General features: G+C 37.9%; 1 protein-coding gene across 2 annotated transcripts in view; it reads left to right on the top strand.

Moving 5' to 3' along the window:
- Positions 1 to 4,224: 4,224 nt before the first annotated feature.
- Positions 4,225 to 16,384, top strand: part of LOC108668691 (zinc transporter 2) — a 29,378-nt gene continuing 17,218 nt past the window's right edge. The window contains exon 1 of one of the 2 annotated variants that reach the window (XM_018155934.2): positions 4,225 to 4,552. In XM_018155934.2, the coding sequence (XP_018011423.1) occupies positions 4,436 to 4,552 (117 nt within the window). In that variant the 5' untranslated portion in view covers positions 4,225 to 4,435. Of the gene's footprint in view, positions 4,553 to 9,909; positions 10,031 to 16,384 lie in introns of those variants that run through there. The other variant, XM_047884039.1, reaches the window with a different exon arrangement.

Below are 16,384 nucleotides of genomic sequence, written 5' to 3'. Positions count from 1 at the left end.
GGAAACCCGAAATCTAACAGGTGTTGTGAAACTCGCATTGTCGATAGGCCACGGTGACAAGAGCTTGATAAGTTGAGAACTGTATCGAACACTCACACCACTAGCACCACACTCACACTAATAAACAGTGAAGTCAAGTACAATGTTTGTATTATCAACGGAGCTATCATATGGTAATATGCAACAATGTGAAATAACGCCTAGTGCGAGCCGAACATTTACTGGGACTCCAGAAAGTTTCCATTGCATTTAAAAATACAATAGTCCCTATAATAAAGATAATTAAGATAAAATGATAAGATAACATAATAAGACAGAAATAAAGATAAGAAACGATAATAAAATAAAAATAGAGATAATAAATAAGATAACAAGGAAACTTGAACGGGGCATGCACTTTACAGATACAGAGTTAATACTAATGATAATCTCACAATAAATGCCGAGTGGAATAAGCACATAATTTGAACAATCTTCACTGGGATGTCATTTGCTGGACTGAGGACCGCGTCTTCTCGCACTTACATAAAATTAAATGTGTACTGATAATTAATTCGAGGCCCACATAACGGCTGCTTCACTAATGAAACATAACCTTAAAATGCGGAAGTTGCACTTAATGAAGCCCAAAATCAGAGCCACATCAGAAGTATACGTATCGTATTGATGAGTTCCAAATATTAACGTTTTCGTTGTCGGTCTAAAGTACGTAGTGTTGGAAAATTGCATCAGTTGATTTTTGGGATATCTGATGTAATCAGCCTACCAGAAAATGATGGCGGTTCATTTTATTCGGTGTTTTTATTGTATAATTTATCACTCGGGTACATAACTCAAACTCGATATTGAGTCACACAGCCTCGAAAATTTGCAATCGGTGCACGAAGATAGGAATTAAATAGTTGCGAATACACGGCGCATATAAAAAATAAATTATGAAGGCTTGTTGTCGTCAATTCAACTAAGGTAATTTTCTTAGTGAAATATTTGACGAATATGAAATAATCCATGCTGAAAAGTGGATTCATATATAAAAGATATCATAAAAATTGTTACGGCAAATGGAGCCCTAGCCAAATTATTTTATTTCAGCGATCGATCAATCGATATCTTCCATTATAAAGCACATTTAAACGATTCCAGATCGTCTCGAGATTACATCGATTATCGTAACACGACGATCAATGGTAGCTCTACCTGCAATCATTTTCTCAGATGATTTATCTGGCTTTTGTTAATGCTTGCTCTTTTATCATGAAAGTATGGTATAGAAATACAAAAACACGACACATAATTAAGTCAGTTAGAGAGAACAACCTTTGGCTGAAGCAGCATAAAGAATACAAATTCAATTAATTATATTAAAATTAAGTAATTCATAGCGAAAATTTTGCGGGGCCGATCCCAGCCGATGAGATAACAACCTTTGAAAAGCAAACTATTTCATGACGAATCCGGCAAAAGACGCGCTTGGCAACAAAATTTTCATAAAAAAACCAAGTTTGAAGGCCTCTCTATATCTTTAGTCCTATAAATACTTTCTATCAGCAAAGGTCACTGCAAAAAAAAAAAAAATGCTGAAAATGTATAAGGAAAGTGCAGCATATATCTTGGCCGAAAAAAAATGCGGAAAATGCGTAAAGAAATTGCAGCATATATCTTGGCAGAAGTAATGAGAAAGGAAGGTGGTTCGCATGAAGCGTGGCCCATTATCGGGGCAGCTCAGTTGACTTTCACCGGCGTGCACGGTATTATGCTTGCACGCTGCAAAAATCGGCTGCCAGACTCGAGTAAAAGTTGACTTGTACTGTGCAGCATGCAATCCAGAATCAGATAGCATCATTCTACTTAATTTTAGCTTGCAACGTTCAATATGAAATTACAGATCTGAGCATTAACATGCTTACTTCATTAACATGCTATTTAATATTAACATGCAGCACTTCATTACTTCAATTCCAGTTATTAACAACAAATTCAATGGCAACTTGCGCTCTATATATGATCATTATAAGGTAGTGCCATTAAGTTAATTTAGTAAGTCGAATTTTTTGCTCTCTTCAAAAGTCATAGTTGGAAATGTTACTGACTATCGGCTAACTTGTTGATAAAAGTGTTCGATATGAATAAAAATATGTATACTTGAATGTATAAACGAACAAGGAGCTAACGAAGCATCACATAGACTGAGCAGTGGAAAAATTCAAAACCTGGAAAACAAATAATTAAAAAAAACTTTTTCAGAATCAGTAAGGGCTGAATCGGAAAAATAAAGCCATCAAACGAACGCTGTCAGCATGATTTGTCAATTTATAAAAAGTTGTTGCTTTTTATTGCGTTTGGAGCTTCTTGAGAGATATACATTGAAGTCGTTTCAGTTTAGCGAGCTACGATGGCTGAGCGCGCTGACCAGAACTCTATGGTGCTTATGCAGCAAAACGAGCTTCCGTGCACAATCTACGGACATTTAGACAAGGTCATAGAATTCACTATAGTGGGGATTTTCTTCAAATATGTAGTGTCCACCGTATTATGAAAGAATGAACGAACAAAGAACGTAAAGGCTATTTAATAAAAAATTAATAATACGAATAAAAAAAATGTAACTCAGTACTCACTGCAGTGAGTGACAGTGAGCGCATTTTCTCGTCGACGAAAACGTGAAGTCACGGACGGACAGACGGACGGACAGACGGACGGACAGACGGACATGGCGAGCACAATAGTGCATTTTTTACACAAATGAGAAAATGCGCTAAAAAGCACGAACGAGGATGGAGAGGCATAGTAATATTAATATAGTGCTGATATTAATACGAATGAAATACAGGAAAGTTCGGTGGTCTCCATCTAGTGCAAGCCATGTCACGGGACTTGCATTGAGAAATATGACATCTAACGCCGCTCACGACAAGATGTTTACGATTGCATGAACTTCGTGAAATAGTTCAGTGATTAAAGTAATGATGTACACGATCTAGATTTCTAACATTCAACAAGATTAACACGACGCTTTAGATTTTATTTAAGGAGAGACCACTCTCATTAAATTGAAATTTGCTGCGAATGCAACATTTCGGTAATGCAACAATAATTGATAATAAAATATACTTAAACTTAATTGTATTCACATATGGTGAGCCCAACGGTTGGACTTGTGTTCTAATTTCGTAATGATATCAAGTCTTCAGAAAATTGTCATAGCATTTGAGGCGATATAAACTTACCTCGCCATCACTAAATTTTTTACTAGTTTCAATTATTAAATCATTGCAGTTTGTTGTGCCTCGCCAAGCTGCTCCAGAAAAAGAGCATATGAAAGCATCAAAATGTAAGGTAAATAGTAAACGCAATATAACGAAACTTTGATAACAGCCTAAAAAAGACCAACAAATAAAGTATGACTCAAATCAAATCTCACTTTCTCACTATTGAACTGCAGTCACGATTTTTTTCAAAGCGTAAGCGTACAGTGAATTAAAATAAATTTAGCGGCTGTGCGGACGCTTATCGAATAAACGGGTGCACGTTGAAATTTACTGCGTTCATTTATAAGAAGCGCTATGGACAGGCACGACAGTTTCCACTAGCTCTCTAAATTGTCGAAACTTGCACGAATTGCCATGTTAATACTAAATGGTTTGGATGAGCCAATATGATAACATACATTGTTATACTTGCGGCGCGAAATAAATAACGGTGATGAATTAGATCGCGGGATAGCGCACTTCCGCACGCAAATGTTCAGTATAGTCAAGGTCAGAGAGTACTCAATAGATACTCAACTCTCGCACGCTGTGTCAATAAGCAGGGTACTCAATAGATACTCAATTCTCACGTGCTATGTGTCAGTATAGTCAAGGCTATAGAGGCAGGGTATTCAATAGATACTCAACAACTCATCGCCAAATAGTGAGATGAGTACAATGAAATGAACCATGAAAAATACTGATGCATTTATTGAGGCAAGTATGTATTAGTCTACATGCAGGATGCCGCGAAGCAAGTGCGGAAATAATGTAGCGGTATAAATAAGAGAATATCATGCAACGATACTCAGCACTAAACATAACTCGAGTAAGACTATTTAAAAACTAGTGGCACACTAATTGAATGAAAATTTTGGTTATTTTTATAAAATTTCGTAGTTTTATTAATTCTATCAGTATCGCATAAATTTCGTAGTTTTATTAATTCTTTCAGTATCGCCTAATCCTATTACAGATAAAAAAGTGAAACATAAAATTTCATAACTAGAGAACATGTTATCTGCGTACGTAGGTGCCAAGCACCGCGCAAAGTGAAATCAACTGCAAGATTACCGCAGTGCCGGGGACTGCATATCTTCAGTGTAGCTCCATATTGCAAAGTGAAGCCAAATTAGGGATGTAATAATGAAGAAAGTCATAGAAGAAAGAATACAGTGAAGGTTCTAATGGGACCATCGAGCAGCGGCAACATCAGCGACGACGACGAAGCAGCGCGACTCATCGACATGAAGATCTTAGGACGTAATGGTCCTCGCTACACCAAACTCTGCTCGCGCCTACAGGTGAGGCTAGACGCTTTATTGACGTGCATGATAAGCGTTATTGCGGTGATATTTCGGGTAAGATTACAATATTGTAGTCACTCTGCATATCGAAGAGATAAAGGTTGAAATATCTCATGATATTAATGACCGTTGTTTTCATGCATGGTGCTCTGAAATATCTCATGATATTAATGCCCGTTGTTTTCATGCATGGTGCTCTGAAATATCTCATGATATCAATGCCCGTTGTTTTCATGCATGGTGCTAAAACTGTGGTGTATTTTTTTAGTTCATGCACACATTAGTGTACCAGATGTACTAGGCAAAAGCCACATTAAACGATTTTAACATTTCAAGAGCCGTATAGTGTATAAGCAAAACAATCAACAATTATAACTACAGCAACATTAGCTTAACAGCATAAAGTTATCAATGAGTTTGCCTCAATATTTCATAACTGAATTTTTCTCTGACGAAAAACGTCTGGCGTGCCGTACTGTGCCTACTCGAGCCATTCGGAGGGTAGCACGAATTTAATATTATTTATTATACTTTAATATTTATTATTAACATCATTATATCCTGACTAATCAAAACAAATATTGAAGGATAAAAGCAATCGGTTCATTGAATTGGAGTATTCATGGTTTTCCAACGGAGGAAAATTTTAAGCCTGATAGATGAATCTTGCCTTCCTCAAACATACGTGCTGCGATACACGAACTTATAATCTAGTCGATAAACAATTTAGTGTATATTCATTCACTAATCGCAACAAGTCTAGATTAACACGCATCAAGCGAGTCAAAATAGTAAACATTGAGGGTAATGGACAGGTTGAGAACGTCATTCAAGAAGAAACAAAAGATAAAACGCTGACAAAAGAGCCTCTCAATGGAAGTAGCATTGTTGATTTCTGAAATTTCATCCGAAACCCGAGTTTTTGATTATGGACAAAGTACCATTGAAACTTTGTTAGGCGTAAAAATCGTGATAAAGATCATTTTCGCGAACATAAATTGTGCGAAACACTTTACTCGTAATTCGTCCTTCTGGAGAGTAATTTTCATCATAAAAACTATTTATCAGCAAAGAAGAATAATGAATATAAACCGGAGCTTAAAGCAATTTTACGTTAGTATCACAAAACGACATTCTAACTACGCCAAAAATGAATTATTCGCCGAAAAGCAAAGGTAGATGCCCACCCACGCTTGCTTAACATTGTAACATCAACAACATTAACAAGCGCCAGTTAATTGCTGTAACAACTTTAACAAGCGCCAGTGACAACACAATGAGTGTTGTGAACTAGTGGCAGGTTAAGCAGGTTATGACAGCGGCAGGTTATGACAGGTCTAGTGCAGCAGCAGGTTATGACAGGTCTAGAGCAGCGGCAGGTTATGACAGGTCTAGAGCAGCAGCAGGTTATGACAGGTCTAGAGCAGCAGCAGGTTAAGGCAGGTTAAGGCAGCTGTACTCACCATGTGATCAGCGTAGTGAGGCAAGGGATCGTCATCTGCACAGACGACGTATGTTATTAGGACATTTCGCTGCACGCAACTAAACCGTTGCTGTTTCCACGTAAAAACAAGAGCAATCATACGCATCACAGCGGATAGTTTTACTAAAAAAATTTGACCTTAGTTAAATTTCTTACAAAAATGAAGCAAACAGGCATCGTATCAAAAAACAATGTTTGATCGATCAGAGCTGAGAACGAATAATTAATTTATACACCCAATTATGATATATGTATACATCTTTATGTATAATAACAAATTGATATGTTGATTATATTTCAAGCTATTCCCAAACGCGGTAAGCGCGTCACAACGCATAATTTAATCAATATTGATTACTTACTTGCGAGATAATTGTCATTATAATCATGGAATCCATGATGATGGTCGTGACTGTGCTGATGCGCATGGTCATCATGTTGTACATTCTTGTGGTCCCACCCATCTTCCTCGTCACGATGATCATGTTGTGTGTGCCTATCATGATGATCGTGTTGTGTGTGCCCATCATGATGATGTTGTGCGTGTCCATCATGATGATCATGGTCTTCATGCTCATTATGATCATGTTCTATACGAGCATTGCGCACTGCAAGAGCAGGCAGGGAATTGTGGTCCACCACCAAGTCGTTAGTATCAGGAGACCGGGCCACATCAGCATCGTCATTCTGGACCACGTCTTCAGGAGGGAGGCCATCAACAACGACGTCTGAAGTCGTCGTCTCGACCAGCTCTTCGCTGAGATCTAAAGCCTCACGGTCGCGGGGAATACCAAGATCCAGGAGCAGCTTTTTGACCCCTTCAGCTGGGATCTTATCCCCAGAGCCGTACTGGAGGAATATAGCCCTCAGGTGCGTGTCGTTGGCAAGGATCGAGTCATTGGACAGCAGGGCAGAGAGAGCTGGACACGCAGCAGTGCAGTGCAGTGACGTCACCAGCAGGCACAGCGTACAGAGATGATGACCAGGCATGACGGGTTTATTACTTGTCGCCATTCCAAACTTCGGAAGCCTTGACAACTTATCGACCTGTTCCTGCTCACAAATACAACATCATGGTCAAATTATATACATGAAAGAGATATGGTATCAAACACAATTCAAATCATTAAACAAAAGTCACGAAAGTGAGTCTAAAACTAAACTATTGCCGACATCGAAGCAATAGATTGGACAAATATGCATTATATTCAATCATCTTTATCATGACATTTATTTTTAATAAGCAAAATTTCGAGATGTTTTAAAGTTATATCGATGTCTTTCTAATGAAACACTTTTTTGAAGCACCAGCGTCCAGCGATTCCCATCGGCTACAGAATAAAATAAGCACTTACGTACTAAGTAGCATAAAGAAAACAAGCTACATGCGTATATGTTAGGATAAATTAATAATTTGTGTATCTTGTGTACGGCCAACGACAAACAGATCGCTATAACACAGATCACAGAATTATAGCAGAATGAGAGCTATCAGCTGTACAAGACGTCCATGCCACCACAGCATAGCAACTGTTCTAGACTAGGACCACGTGTAGTTCTTCATTGTGCACATGTATTGCACGTTGACGACAAACACACCACCTGCGCAGGCCCTTATGATTTTTCTATGCTGCAGCTGCGCGTATCTTGATGGTCCACAGGTGAAGCAAAGGTTCACAGCAATTTTCACAGATGGTGCATGGGAGTTCTGCCTATAGCAGCTGAACGCATCGAAATAATCAATCGTTTTCTGCGAGTTAAGTCAGGCTAGACACGAAGAATTCACAGGAGAAGTGTAAAAATCCCCATTTTCCAGTCTCGCGCACCGGACGATTAGCACAAGTTATATTCTTATTAAACAGGGAATTTACGGCAGGCATTAGTAGTGTAAGGCGCTATATAAGTGCTGTACCTGACCGATTATATTTCTACCTGAACCGGAGGATAGAGATTCGTTGAGTTAGTGCGTGAGGGATAACCAAGACACCATCTGTCCAGAGAACTTTTCTTGATAGGGGGTGGTTACACACGAGTAATACGATGCAGGTATAGGTTAAGACGTCGACCGTTAGGTCGGAGTAGCTCTAACGCTTGAGACGTTGCGGCGTGCGTATTTGTCAGCTACTAGGGGCACTTGCTGAAGTTCCCAGCCCATTTATAGACTTCGTACCTGCGGTCACCGGGTTCTTGTCCTCGTGACACATATGCTGTATAGTTGTCGACTCAGCGTCTGAGGCAAGCTCTCAGTGACACAGTGGACTTATAGCTCGCTAGGTCTGCTGGTAAACACGTGAGAATTTGTATCCACTAACTTCTCACTGACAGTAGCCTGTTATATGGATAATTCTCGGCATTCTCCAACAGATATGTAAAGATATGTCAAATTTTATTGACATTTTTGCGATTACCCGAGTTGTTAAAGCACCAAGAAATATGAAAGTCCATAATTAGATATTTTGACAAACTATTAACAGCGAGGAATAGTAAGGATTATTCATATTCCTTTGACAGTCCTTTGAGATAGGATGAAAGTGTTTCAACGCTACAATGAAAGAATACAAGTACACTGGGCACTACGGGCACAATATACGTCCCTGTTAGAACTGCAGCTCGATAAGTATCATTGACTGCGGGACAGTTGGCTTTTTATTAGAGGTTCCATACTGAGCCGTCTACAGTATACGAAACTTGTTGGTCAGGTGTAACAAAAAAATGATAAATCACACTGTCAGTCACGTTGAAGCATTGCGCCAAAGGATGTCAAAATTAGATAGGCAGGCTGTGGGTTTTTTATAGCGTGAAATTCAACATACAATGCACGAGAGATTGCAATATCGGTAGGGTCAATTAATGGCGCCTAAATAACTTGGGTGAGAGAATTTCAGGTCATAATGCCGCCCACACTTACACATTCTAGTCAATATAATAAAACATTCTAATTAAAATAAGGTAAATTATAATTCAACATATCAGGCATATATGTCTCATATCCTGATAAAACTTGAACGTTAGTAAAAACGTGAGAGATATAACAGGAATGAAATAATGGGAAACGAAGCCTCGGAACCTCAAAGCAAACTCGGAACCGCAAAAATAGCCTGAAATACGGCAGCTCAGAACCGCAAAAGTAGCCTGAAATACGGCAGCTTGGAACCGCAGATGTAGCCTGAAATACGTCAGCTCGGAACCGCAAAAGTAGCCTGAAATACGGCAGCTCGGAACCGCAAAAGAAGCCTGAAATACGGCAGCTCGGAACCGCAAAAGTAGCCTGAAATACGGCAGCTCGGAACCGCACAAGTAGCCTGAAATACGACAGCTCGGAACCGCAAAAGTAGCCTGAAATACGGCAGCTCGGAACCGCAGAAGTAGCCTGAAATACGGCAGCTCGGAACCGCAGAAGTAGCCTGAAATACGGCAGCTCGGATCTCGGAACCGCAAAAGTAGCCTGAAATACGGCAGCTCGGAACCGCAAAAGTAGCCTGAAATACGGCAGCTCGGAACCGCAAAAGTAGCCGGCAATGCGACAGCTCAGAACCACTTATAGGCACCACGCACCAGCACTGATTGTTGCCACACGCACGATGAAGCTGCTCAGAATGTCCAGGGCATAGAAGAAATGCGCTTCCTACAAAATTTTTGACACCTAAAAATGTGCCATATAATTTTGATGGAGATTTACAATTGAATCCCACAAAATTATAGAGTAACCCTCTGATTTAGTTGAATCTTTTAGCGTAGTACCTTGGTTTTTTCTCAAAAATGTTATTAACTTAATCGTGATCGACCTATAACATCGATTGTTGCTTTCGATTTGCCATCATTCAGCGTAATTATGTAGAGAACAATGTACGATGGTGAGATGCAGAGAACAATATGGAACAAAGCATGAGATAGCGTATCACGAATGTGATATTTTGTGCGCACGGATTGCTCAGCCCCCATACGTTACAGAAGTACAACACGTTCAGCTAGTCGGACGCTACCACTCACAAGTGAGTTATGCAGGTTGTGTTGAAATAAATGGCAATGGAATACGACAATTCTTCTACCAACAGCAGCAAGGTCAGTAAATAATTGTCTATCTTTCGCAGAAATTTATTTCGTGTGTCGGACCAAATGAATCTACACTCACAAATCTACACGGTCCTACGATACAGCCAACTGTAAATGGCCGTATCGTAAAATTTCATACTACGTAAAAATGCATACATTTCCTTCCTAAGACGAATAAACATACTTCTTATTCCCGCACTCAATTGACATCTAAGCGGTGACTTTATTGACACTTGATTGACCATGTCATCAATTTATAATTCTCTAATATTTAAGTTTCCACCATAAAACTCATGTTTTAACTTATCTTACACATGCGCGATCGTTGACAAAATGTTTATCCGTCACCCTTGTATAGCTTATATATGAAGTCGTACGGTTAAGAGACCAGGGGTTAGGTTACGACTTGACCCCGGTTTAGGTTGTAACCTAAAGTAAGAAAATTCCGGTCAACGTTAACATTTACATTACAAATTTGAATTTTGCATAACCATGGATTTTCTAGACAGAACTTGTCACCACACCAGTCAATGGGAGCACAAATAAAATGTTTAAAAGGGATAAAATTTCTAGAATGTTCGCGATGGATGAAACTCAGAACTTCTAGAACGCCCGCCAGAGATCTCTGGCGGGCGACTCAGAATTTCAAGCCTGTTCGTGGGGGATCACATTCAGAAATTTATTCCGTTAACTCGGTATTTCGGGTGAGATGATTTCGGTTTTTTGCATGACTATATAACCTATACATCCATCAACTGAGGAAATTTCACAACGAATAATATAAATCGCGAACGAGATGAAATGTTGAATGCATTAGTAAACGGAACGCGATACATAAAACGTATCCACGAAAGCCGAAATAAACTTATGCAAATGTTCATAACCAAATATATCCTATAATAATTGAATGCCAAATGCACAAATCGAGGGACGTTAATTAAAAAAAACTTGGTGCAATACCAAAAAATATATCGCAGTACTCACTGCAGTGAGTGATCAGAGAGCGCACTTTCTCGTCGACGAAAACTTTAGGTCACGGACGGACGGACAGACGGACGGACGGACAGACAGACAGACATGGCGAGCACAATAGTGCATTTTTTCCATAAATGAGAAAATGCGCTAAAAAGCCAACAAAAGTTTAGAATGCATAGAAAATTACTGAAATTTCGCTAATATATTGAGACGCATTGTTCATCTCACAGGTGACATGGAAAGTTATCATAAAAGACTAGTATGTTCAGCTTGGCTTTGTCGATTCGTCTGAGATTGGAACATATGCTACACAAATGGGAATTATTGACACTGGAAAAGCTGACAACAAAAGCCTTCACGAATTGTAAACATTTTCTGCAGCAACGTTCTTCACTATTGGAGCTGAAATGGTGAATCTGTACGGCGCTTATTAACGCTTTTGTTCGTTGGGAAGGAGCATTACGTATATGCAACGCGAGAAATAGCGGATGAGATTTTTTGGTTCGAATTTTTAACTGATGAGAAAACGTCAAGTAAACTATGGTAAAAACGCACAAAAAATGCAAATTCAGACGGTTCTGAGTGAAAAATGCTCTCATGTGTATGATAACAATCCGATATATTTAATCAACACTTCACCAGATTAAATGTAAACACCAAATAAAAGAATGCTGAGGCTACTAGTTCAAATTAATATCGGATATCCTCCTATCACAGGACAATCGTACCTATAATGGCGGATAACCAATCGCACGACATATGAATAAACAAGCCAGCATTTAATGTTATGCACAGCAAATAACAAATTAAACGTAGCGCAGCTTCAGGTTGAGTAGGCTGAAGACGAAACGGTGGACAATCCAGTTGCACTCGAATCCTTAAACAACAAAGTTTCAATAAACAATAGAAGTTGTAATAAAACGTGGAGTAAATAAATTGCCTGATTCGTGTTACCAGCCCGGCCATTTAATCGTATTTTTCATAATACATCAGTGGACAGTTACTGTCAAAATTCCTGAATTTTCAGTAATACCATTAATGTGAAAAAACTATGCTGAATACTCTGAATTAAGGAGGGTATTACTTACTAACATTTGTGATAAAAGGAAATATAACCACCGAACGCAGCAGTGGACATCCCGAGGTGCCGTGCGCAAAAACCAAACTTCGTGTATCGGAAAAGCTGAATCTTACATGAACAACTTCGCTCGTAAGGATCTTATCAGCCGATCCCAAACAAATGAATTTCCTGGAACAAATCATACTAGATTACTAGTTGATTAGTTGACGTTGAGGAAACGGCATCATGGACGCAGCACAGCTGGAAAACTGAACGGCATATTGTAAAATAAAATATAGTGAAGAGTTACTTTCCGAAGGAAATTTTTAATCAAATGTATGCATAAAAACTCACGTATTCACTTTAATCTCGACTTCAACAAAGATTTGTGTGAAAATTTTGTCGTACGGTAATGAACGTCGTGTCAAAAGAATTTTGTTCGAAAATAAGTTATAAAACAAGAAAATAAATTTCTATTTCGACCGATGAAGTTTCTTGAACAATGTAAAATGGGTCTGAACTGGAACTTACAATACTTCGCACCAGCCTCATCATACGGATCGCTGAGTGAAAGTAAAACTGCCCTCCAAATGGTGAGTTTGAACGCATTTGAAACATCAACCAATTTTTCTAACAAGAAGTTTTCCGTGCAGAGATCAATTTTTCTATCATCTTTATAAAGTATTAATCTAATTTGTGCACAGATTTTCACTCTTTCCACACACAGAGTCATTTTTTTCCTTTTATCCTGTTTTGCTATGGACTGCTTTATTAACTTAAATTGTTGAAAACGACAGCTTTCTGGGGCATTGTTAATGAAAAGATGTCAATCAATATGATACAGGCATTAAACTCATCATTGTATTTCCAAATCTCAGTTCCTTACCATATGCAAACATCCTTTATAGGTATATAGAAAATCTGTGCCAATATTAAATATCTACAAGACTACAATTAAACTTGCTTCAGCATCCACCTATACTAACAATTATTACTGGTAGTGTTCACTATTTCTAGAGCTGGACGCTATATCACACCATAAATATATGTATGATGGAGGTAGAGGTGGGGACCAACTGTATAGTGTGTGATGGCAGGGCGCTGGGAATGAATGTATGTATGATGGTGGCAGAGGTGGGGACCAACTGTATAATGTGATGGCAGGGCGCTGGGAGTGAATGAGTGTACTTACAGGTGGAATAAGAGGAGACACCATAAAGGATAATGGTGTCTCTGTGGTGTGGAGAAAACTGTACTGTAAAATGGGGTTACTTTGACCGGCAGAGTAACTTTGACCACTTTTCATTTTTTTAGCAAAAACCCCCAAAACTCAAAAACGATTTGAAATAGAAAAATTTTGTCAATGTATATCAAAGGCCTAATACTGAGGCTACGTAACACAATAGAAAGATTTAAAAAGTTTGCATATCTGTAGCCTCAGTATTAGGCCTTTAATGCCCATTGACAAAAAATTTCTATGTCAAATAGTTTTTGAGTTTTGGGGGTTTTTGTTAAAAAAATGAAAAGTGGTCTAAGTTACCCCGCCGGTCTAAGTTACCCCATTTTACAGTATTATTTACAGCCTGTCAGAGTACCCCCTCCAATTTTTTTATTTTTTGGTAAAATAACTCCAAGTTTGATGCATTGCAGTAGAACTCTTCTAGTCACACATGCAAAAGACAAATTTTAGGAAAGTGTCATAGTTTGCAAATGGGGGAAAATGCCACCTCCCAATGGGGGAACTTTGACCACCTAATGGCAGCCGTGACGGGGTAACATTGACCGGCTTGGAAATTAAGTTAAAATTTTTTTAAAATTACCATAGGTACCTATATAAAATATTTTATGTTTGATACACCTATTAATGTTTTTTTTCTTTATGTTTCAGACTCTACTGAGTCTTATATATGGTAATTTTAAATTAATTTCCAAACTGGTCAATGTTACCCCATCACGGCTGCCATTAGGTGGTCACATTTTGCCCATTGAGAGGCGGCGCCCCCATTTGCAAACTATGACACTCTCCTAAAATTTGTCTTTTGCATGTGTAACTAGAAGAGTTCTACTACAATGCACCACAACCTGGAGTTATTTGGAGTTATTTTACCAAAAAATGAAATTGATTTTACCACCCGGTCAAAGAAACCCCAAGAGCGGGGTAACAAAAACCATCACTTTTTTTGAAATTACATCAAAACTATGAGAGGCAGGAGCCAGCAATTTATGGTGAGTAAAGCTAGAATATAGACCTGTATTTTGCATATTTCAATTTAAGTTTAACTTATCTAGTAAAAAAATGGCATTATTTTGAAAAAAAGTGGTCAACGTTACCCCATTTTATGGTACCTATATATAATGTCTTATTCCGGAAGGCGAGAAAGATGAGTTATGATGGAAGTGATTTTCCATGAGAGCATGAGAGTAATGACATGAAAGCAACTGTGGTTGTGATTGAGATTCAAAAGGACAGTTTAATGATGAGGCTAAGAAAATGATTGCTGGAATAGTTTTGATGATTGGTATACAATGAATAATAAATATTAAATATTTTCCATGAAATAAAGATGTTAGGTTCAACAAATAATCTTTTTACATTCAATGTATATATTTTATCCTCTTGGGATATTAATTCTGCTAGTGCAAGGATCTTATGATGCCATAAGAAATACTTATTACATATGAATATACAAGACATGTTGTCAAGTAACTACCATTTTGGAATTAAAAAAAAAAAGATGTGCAAAGATATTGCAATAATTTCAATTTTACATGAAAGCCTAACCTCTCTTATCTACATTTCTACATAATTTCCGTACATATTGAGGCACTTGTCATAACGTGGAACCAGTTTTTGAATACCCTCTTGATAAAATTCTGCCGCCTGACTTGTTAACCACTGCATTACACATATTTTGACTTCATTATTGTCTTGAAGACACCAACTGCCCAGGTGTTTTTCAAGTGCAAGAACAAATGCAACTACCATTTGTTTTTAAAATTGATCAGAGCAAGTAAATTGATGATTTCTTAACTTCTTTTATGCTATCTAGATAGGAAAAATGTTTAATTTTATGCCACTATATTTAGTTTTGCAATATTTCAATTAGTTTTGCTGCTATAACATTTTTACGCAATGGCAGATGACTGTCCCAATTTACCCAGCCCCTCCCTTATTACCCTGCTTGACAGTATGCATTTTTGCAAGAAATATCCAAGGATAAAGTACCCATTTCTAGCAACAAATCCTGGCAAAACATTTGGCCTCAAAACTCTGCACAGTGCCCAGATTCACAGGTGGCTTCTGCCAATTTTCCAGAATGTCTATAAGTCTATAACCATTTGACTCTCAGAGGTATATGACTACATGTATAATTTTCTTGCATTTATAACTATTATCTAAAGAAGCCTAGGAAATGAAACTGGAATATTCATTCCAGAAGTTCTAAGTAAGATATATTGGTGCTCAAAGCTTACTGATCATCATTTTAGTGGTCAATTTTTAGGAACAAAAATTATGAATGATAGCAAAAAATTCTGTTAATTGTAAAATTTTCAAAGTATGGTACTACTGTACATTAGATTGTAAACTTTTAGATCACAAAACAAGAAACCACAGTCCAGCAACCCTAAAGGCTGTGGCATCAATATATGTGGAATCAGGGTTGGCGATTTTTTTGATTTTTTTTTTAAAAATCAAAAATCAATGATTTATTTGATTTTTTCATGATTTTTTTGATTTATTTGATTTTTTTTATTTTTTCGACTTTTTTGTCGTTTTGAAGTGTTATTTTTTTATGTTGCAATTAGCCTACTAACAATAACAGTATATGGATCATAATGGATGGCTAAAAAGGGCACTTATTGCCTTCAATAATGGCCAACAGGCCAAGGTGGTGGGATTTTTGGTGGCCTGTTAGGGATTTTTGGCCAAGGTGGTGGGCCACTTAGGGATTTTTGGGTAAACAATTATTGGTAAGTCTATTCATTAGCTTTGTAAAGTTTGTATGGAGCAAGGTAATGACCTAAATATTGACCAATTAACTGGCTTCAATATACAAAAACACTTCAGGAATGCAGATCTTCTAAACATTGAAGAGTCGTATAACAGATAGCTGATAGCACAGTGCACAGCACTATCAATAGATCTACTAGTTTTATGTCCTATAAATCTACCAGACTCTACCCTCTATACACACCGACTAGTAGCGACTGTAGCTGATAGCACAGTGCACAGCACTATCAATAGATCTACTAGTTT

The sequence above is a fragment of the Hyalella azteca genome, unplaced genomic scaffold (genome assembly GCF_000764305.2).
Source record: "Hyalella azteca isolate HAZT.00-mixed unplaced genomic scaffold, Hazt_2.0.2 contig14389, whole genome shotgun sequence".
In the NCBI taxonomy this organism is placed as follows: Eukaryota; Metazoa; Arthropoda; class Malacostraca; order Amphipoda; family Hyalellidae; genus Hyalella; species Hyalella azteca.
This window is presented reverse-complemented; position numbering and strand designations above follow the sequence as displayed.